The following is a 7,424-nucleotide window of genomic DNA, read 5'->3' on the forward strand; positions in this document are numbered from 1 at the left end:
ATATTAATATTTATATTAATTTGTGGATTAATATTATTAAATTATTATAGTTATATTGTTATTAATTATGACATAAAATAAATATGTATACTAATAATAATTATTGTACTGGATAGGGAACTGCTTGGTCCTACATATAGGAAAAGGAAACCAAGTACCTATTCGGCTCAATTTGGTCGGGTACCTCTTGGCAGGATTTCAAGGTAATTAACCCAATTAAGTAATAATAATCAAAGTATTATTTACTTTGAGAAAAGAGCCAAAATCAAGGCTGACTCAGCAGACCCATTAGCCCATAATAGCGCCTATAAAAGGAAGGTAGGAAGTACAGGTAAAGAGTTGAGTTTTCATTATTAAAATACCATTTATTACTCAGAACCGAATCCTGACTTCAGCATCGGAGTGCCTTTTGCAGGTACCCTTCCAACGTCAGCGACAGTCAGAAGGACGTCATTGTTTCAAAGCAGAGACTTGAAGACAAGTGTTTCTCTAACAGGAACATTTTGGCACCCACCGTGGGGCCCGATTAGCCTCATTTTTCAGATTCATTATGTTACTCACGAGAAGCCAGCAGGAAGGACATGCGCAACAGGGAGGAACCTCTTGGCAACAGTTGGAGGGTATCACACCTGATGAACCAATACCTAAAGTTGTGATGCAACGAGGAACTGACGAGAGCCTTTTAGCTGTGCTAAGGCAGCTTAAAACAGAAATGATGGAGATGAAGAGGGAGCGAGAAAAAGATGCCCTGGAGCTCTCAGCTTTGAGAAGGGAAAATACTAATTTGAGAGAAGAAATAAGAACACACATCCCTTCCCAAACTACACCCATCGTCCAGGATTAGGGGGAGTCCTCGGCTTTGCAGGAGAAATCAAAGTAGGTTTACCAATCTGAGGCCAAAAACGGTTGAGATGATCTTCTGAGTCGAAGCCCATTTGTTCACCATATTTTGGAGGCAAAGTTACCCGATAACTGGAAAGGCATAACAATAGAAAAATACGATGGCACATCTGATCTTGGGGAACACTTGGATGTATTCACAACCCAGGTCAATTTGTACACCGAGAACGATTCTTTATGGTGTAGAATTTTTCCTACCTCGCTCCGAGGACAAGCCCTCAGTTGGTTCACTTGGCTCCCCCTTCATCCATCGACTCTTTTGCAACTCTCACAAGACAATTCAGCTTGCAGTTCGCCACAAGTAGACCTCATCCCTTAACATCCCTAGCGCTGGTTAATATTCGGCAAGAAAAGGGAGAATCACTTAGAGTATTCATGGAAAGCTTTGGCAAAGTGACCCTTTCGATCCATAACTTGGAACCAGCAGTGGCTATGCACCACCTCACAACGGCCCTTAAGCCAGGACCTTTCGTTAACAACATTTGCAAAAAACCACCTATTGACCTAGACGAGTTGAGAAGTCGAGCTGCAAAATATATGCAGATGGAAGAATTGTCCGAATACCGAAATCAGGTACGGATGGACCTGGGGTCCAATTTAAAAAATATAGAAAAGAAAGAAACTTTTAAGTCTAGGCAGGAAAATAAAGAGAGAAGGAACAAACTTGAAAGGCCACCCAGGGGACCCACGTGCCCTTCCTACACTACGCTCAACACTAATCGGTCCAAAGTACTTGATCAGGGATTAGCCACAGAAATACTGAGAATGCCTAGACGCGCCAACACCCCTCCTCGGGCAAATAAAAGCAAGACTTGCCGTTATCATCAGAACAGGGGTCACACTACCGAGGAGTGTATAGCGTTGAAGGATAAAATTGAAGAAATAATCAAGGAAGGACATTTAAAGGATTTTGTGCAGACAAACCCCGTCGGTCAATCCAATAGAGGAAGAGACCATTGCCCTGAACCATCGAGGAGATATGATGACAAACGACTTGAACGACAGAGGAGTAGGTCTAGGGAACCCCCAACTAGACGATATGAGGAACGTGAGAAGTATCCCAAAAGGGTTATTAATACCATAGCTGGAGGGTTTGCCGGTGGAGGACCTACCCATTCGGCCAGAAAGAGACATTTGAGGCAAGTCCGATCAGTCAACAATGTCTCACTGGGTAGTAGGATTTGGATTCCCCCTATTACATTTACTGACGAAGACTTTCAAGGAGTTGACCCAGTGCAAGACGATCCCATGGTGATAACTGCATCGTACGAAAAACGCTTATTGATCAGGTAAGTTCAGCCGACATTGTTTACTAGAATACTTTTAAGCAGTTAGGCATTCCAGAAGAAGAGCTTAGAGAATATCATGAACCGCTGGTGGGTTTCTCGAGGGAACAAGTGGAGACTCGGGGTTGTATTGACCTGTATACCTCATTCGGGTTAGAGCATGAGAGAAAATGTATAAAAGTCACTTATCTTGTAGTACATGCGAATACTTCCTATAATATACTACTCGGCAGACCATCCCTAAACAAATTGAAGGCCATATTATCCATTCCGCACTTAACCATGAAGTTTCCGTCTGAAAGGGGCCGAATCGTTACAGTCCACGCTGACCAGAAGACGGCTAGAGAATGCTAGTTTGCAAGCCTGTGTCTTAAGCCTTTCCATGGGAGCAGCCGAGATGTCAACATTGTATCCCCTCAGTTGGGAGAGGAGTTGGATTTTGAACTTGATCCTAGAATGGATGAGGGGTATCGGGTTGAGCCTAACGAAAACAAGCAGTTTTTCCAACTTGGACTGAAGCCGAAACAAGTTACTTATTTGGGAGTCAGTTTGTCTATACAAGAGAAGCAAGCTTTTCAAAAAATACTGCAACATAATGCTGATTTGTTTGCTTGGTTAGCTTTGGATATGCCTGGCATAGACCCTGCATTTCTCTATCATCACTGTCGGTTTATAAGGGAGCCAAACCGATAGCACAAAAGAAAAGGAATATTGGCGGAGACAGAGCAAAAGCAGTAGAGGAGGAAACTAATAAATTACTACAAGTCGACTTTATCCGGGAGGTCAGATATTCCACCTGCCTAGCCAATGTCGTCATGATTAAAAAATCAAGTTGGAAATGGCGAATGTGCATAGATTTTACTGACCTCAATAAAACATGCCCAAAAGACGCATATTCACTGCCAAACATTGATACCTTAGTGGACGGTGCAGCAGGACACAAGGTACTCAACTTTTTGGATACTTATTTTGGCTACAACCAGATCCAAATGTATCCTCCAAATGAAGAAAAGACGGCATTTATTACAGATTCGACAAATTTTTGTTATTGGGTAATGCCATTTGGCTTAAAGAATGCAGATGCAATATACCAGAGACTTATGAATAAAATTTTTGAAAAGCAAGTACGTAAATGCCTGGAGGTATATATGGATGACATGGTGGTTAAATCCACGGTATTGGAACAACATCTTGCCCATTTGGGGGAGGTGTTCAAGAAGGCTAGGAAGCAAGGTATGCGGTTCAATCCCGAGAAGTGCACATTTGGTGTAGCTGGGGGAAAGTTTTTGGGATTTATGTTATCTGAAAGGGGCATTCAGGCTAATCCCGACAAATGGTCAGCCCTCGGAATGTCAAAGAAGTTCAACGCCTGGCCAGTCGGATTGTAGCCCTCACTAGATTTTTACCAATAATGGCAGAAAGGTCTCGGCCTTTCATCGAACTGCTTAAAAAATCTCAAAAATCTGCTTGGTCTAACGAATGTGAGGCCGCCTTCGTTCAATACAAGCATATACTAGCAGCGCCGCCTGTGTTGACCAAACCAAAGCCTAATCAAGAAATGATTGTTTATTTGGCTGTATTAGATAACGTCATCCGTTCGATTTTACTACAGGAAATACCTGAACCGGCTCCTATATATTTCATCAGTCGAACACTCCAAGGTCCTGAATCCCGCTACCAGTTGATGGAAAAAGTAGTACTGGCCCTACTCCATATAGCTCGTCGGTTAAAACATTATTTCCAAAGCCATCGGGTGGTTGTGTGCACAGATTGTCCAATGGCCAAAATTTTGAGAAAACCAGAGTTGGCCGGTCAGTTGGTAGCATAGACAATTGAGCTCTCTCAATTTGATATCCACTTTGAAAACTGACGTCCTCTTAAAGCTAAGGTGCTAGCGGACTTTGTTAATAAGTTCACAGCACAAAGACAAACCACTTCGGATATGTGGAATCTGCACGTTGACGGATCATCAAACAGATTAGGTAGTGGAGTAGGAGTTATACTTGAAGGGCCGAACACAGTCACCATTGAACAATCCATTTGCTTCAGATTCAAGGTGTCCAACAATCAAGCCGAGTATGAGGCCTTACTTGCTGGTCTCAGATTAGCAAAGGAAATAGGAGTTAAACGCATTACTGGTTGGAGTGACTCAAAAATAGTGACCGAACAGGTTAATGATACATATCAGGTTAAGGAAACAATTATGCTCCAATATTATCAAGAATTCAAAAGAATGAAAGATGAATTTGATGAGATATGTGTTCGGTACACACCAAGAAATATGAATGAACGAGCCGATAGGCTTGCTAGACTGGCTAGCCAAAGGAAACCTGGGCAATTGCAAAGCGTGATTCATCAGGAAATCCTCCAACCCAGCATCACTAAACAAGAGTGCATGGACATAGAAAATACGCCTCAAAATTGGATGACCTCAATCATCCAATACCTTACCAACAGCAGCTTACCAAAGGATTTAGTTTTGGCTAAGAAAATAAGAATGCATGCAGCTAAATACCTCCTCCTCGGCAAAGACTTGTACAGAAGAGGGATTTCAACACCTATGCTTAAATGTCTTGACGACGACCAAGCTAGCTATGTCATGAAGGAGATTCACGAAGGTATTTGTGGTACCCATTCAGGTGGACGAACCATGGCAGCAAAAATACTTAGACCCGGATACTATTGGTCGTCACTCGCCCAAGATTGCCACGTGTTTGTAAAGAAATGCATCCCTTGTCAACAACACGGTCCTCACTTACACCAACATGCTGACACCCTTCGCCCTATTAGCTCTCCTTGGCCCTTTGCTATTTGGGGTATGGACCTCCTTAGCCCTTTCCCCTTAGCAAAAGGGCAGTGTAAGTTCCTCATTGTTGCCATGGATTACTTCACTAAGTGGATTGAAGCCAAGCCCCTTGCTACCATCATGGCTAATAATGTTCAAAAGTTCACTTGGAAAAATACCATTACACGTTTCGGTCTCCCTCATGCGTTGGTTACAGATAATGGGCTGCAATTTACAGATCGACGGTTCAACAAATTTTTAGAAAGGCTTCACATCAAGCACAGGGTCACGTCCGTCAAACATCCTTAAACTAATGGCCAAGTCGAGGCTACAAACAAAGTCATTTTATGAGAGTTAAAAAGAAGGTTGGGGTCGGCAAAAGGAGAATGGGCTGAGAAGCTACCCGAGGTACTATGGGCGTATCGGTGCACGCCACAAACCACCACAAAGAAGACTCCTTTTCGACTTACCTATAGTACTGATGCCATGGTGCCGGTAGAGATTGGAGAACCTTCATTTCGAAGGGAGAACTTTGAGAATTCGGCCAATAACGAATCTTTAGCCGTCAATTTGGATTTGATAGATGAAGTATGTGGCCAAGCAGCAATTATGACCGAGGCTAGCAGAAGAATGATGGCAAGGAAGTTTAACTTCAAAATCAACTCAAGACAATTTTATGAAAATGACTTGGTATGGCGAGTAACCGGAGATGCACGACGAGATCGACGAGAAGGGAAATTGGCGACTAACTGGGAAGGACCATTTTAGGTATCGGCAAGATTAGATAATGGAGCATACAAGTTAGAGACATTGGAAGGAAAGCTTATACCAAGAACTTGGAATTTTACACATTTGAAGCATTACTTTAGTTAAAGGCTTGTAATTTGTAATCGGTGTACTCTTTTCCTCGCCCAGGTTTTGTCCTCTTAAAAGAAAGTGAAAAGGAGTTTTCTTGGGAAGGTTTTTAATAAGGCACCTTATCAATAAAATACTCCTTCTCAGTTATGGATTTAATGCGTCAAGATTTCTTTCAGCAATTCATATGAATCATTATTTAATTTCCCTCCTGAGTACCCCTACTCGGTCAAGGATGAATCATTATTAAAATTCCCTCCCAAGTGTTACTTGGTTAAGGTTGAATTGAATTCCTTCCCGAGTACCCCTACTCAGTCAAGGATGAATCATTATTTAAATTCCCTCCCGAGTATCCCTACTCGGCCAAGGATGAATCATTATTTACATTCCCTCCCGAGTACCCCTACTCGGCCAAAGATGAATCATTATTAAAATTACCTCCCAAGTGTTACTTGGCTAAGGTTGAATTAATTACATTCCCTCCTACTCGGTCAAGGATGAATCACTTATTAAAATTTCCTCCCAAGTACCCCCACTCGGTCAAGGATGAACAATTATGTTACCATTACAAATACCTTTCCGATAATAAACAAATCAGATATTGTACTTTGGTAAGAAAATTTTCATTTAAGTATTCAATGTTATTAGAAAACGAAAAAAAGTGAACTTGTATTCATATCTGAAAAAGATTACAAAATTTGGGTGTTATCGGCCTATGAACACAAAGAAAATAAAAAAAGGGAGTTCTAAGTTTCCCCTTCTCCAGCATCAGGGCTGGAGGCCTCGAGAGAGGAACGTTTTCATTATTAATAGCTCGGCTAAGGGCTTCGGCATCAGGTTCCACATCATCATCTACTTCATTGTATGGTATAAACCTGCTGCCAAAGAAGTCTTTAGTAATATCGAAGTGGAAATTAGTCGGGACTTGACAGAATCCATGGCATTGACGAATGGCATGGTTTGAAACCAGACTCATGTTCAAAACCAACTTGCTGTGAACACTTCTCGGCAAAAGCCTTCATGTCAGTTTCAGCCCTCTGCCTTTCACGTGCCAGGGCTTCTTCTATCTCAGTTGATTTAGTCCTTAAGGCCTCCTCTATTTGTGAAAACTTTACCCTTAACGCCTCCATTTCCTCTTACTTAGCCCTCAGTGCCTCCTCGGCCGCCTGGACTCGACCCTCCACAATACGGAAGTGCTCTTTATATCGGCTGACCTTAGCTTCTAGCGATTGAATAGCCTCGCCAAGACTGGATTGGGTCTCTCTGCTTTCCGCCAAAGCTTGTTGAGAAGCCGAATACGCTTTCTGCATATTCTTCATCTCAAGGATAGGATCCACAACCAGCCTTCAGAGCATAGTTGTCGATCGCACTTGAAGCTCTGCAAAGCAGCGCAGAGAGATTCGAGGTCTAGGCTGTCGACTAATTCTTTCCCTGAATCAAACAGCAAATCAGGAGCAGCTACCTGGCTGGTATATGTCCCAGACGCCAAGAAAGACTCGGTAAGCATCACTATAGGAACTATCGAGTGGGAGGAACTACTGGCCCCTTCCACAATAGCGGTTCGGGTTTGCTTGCGCACCCCCTCTACACTACTTGGC

General features: G+C 42.6%; 1 protein-coding gene across 1 annotated transcript; it reads left to right on the forward strand.

Annotated features, from left to right (window-relative positions):
* Positions 1 to 3,597: 3,597 nt before the first annotated feature.
* On the forward strand, positions 3,598 to 5,739 carry LOC113850844. The gene is made up of 3 exons (XM_027481372.1): positions 3,598 to 3,997; positions 4,070 to 5,216; positions 5,337 to 5,739. Exons 1-3 carry the CDS (start codon positions 3,598 to 3,600, stop codon positions 5,737 to 5,739), a joined length of 1,950 nt encoding a protein of 649 aa, XP_027337173.1.
* Positions 5,740 to 7,424: the final 1,685 nt, after the last annotated feature.

Source organism: Abrus precatorius, unplaced genomic scaffold, assembly GCF_003935025.1.
Source record: "Abrus precatorius isolate BTA unplaced genomic scaffold, Abrus_2018 Scaffold9, whole genome shotgun sequence".
In the NCBI taxonomy this organism is placed as follows: domain Eukaryota; kingdom Viridiplantae; phylum Streptophyta; class Magnoliopsida; order Fabales; family Fabaceae; genus Abrus; species Abrus precatorius.

Bases quoted from the DNA above. Each gene is read 5' to 3' on its own strand.
- LOC113850844 (XM_027481372.1), top strand. From the start codon at position 3,598: ATGGCAGAAAGGTCTCGGCCTTTCATCGAACTGCTTAAAAAATCTCAA. The intron at 3,998-4,069 runs GTCAGTTGGTAG...GTCCTCTTAAAG, and splicing joins GAGAAAACCAGAGTTGGCCG to CTAAGGTGCTAGCGGACTTT. The intron at 5,217-5,336 runs GTTCAACAAATT...GTTAAAAAGAAG, and splicing joins CTGCAATTTACAGATCGACG to GTTGGGGTCGGCAAAAGGAG.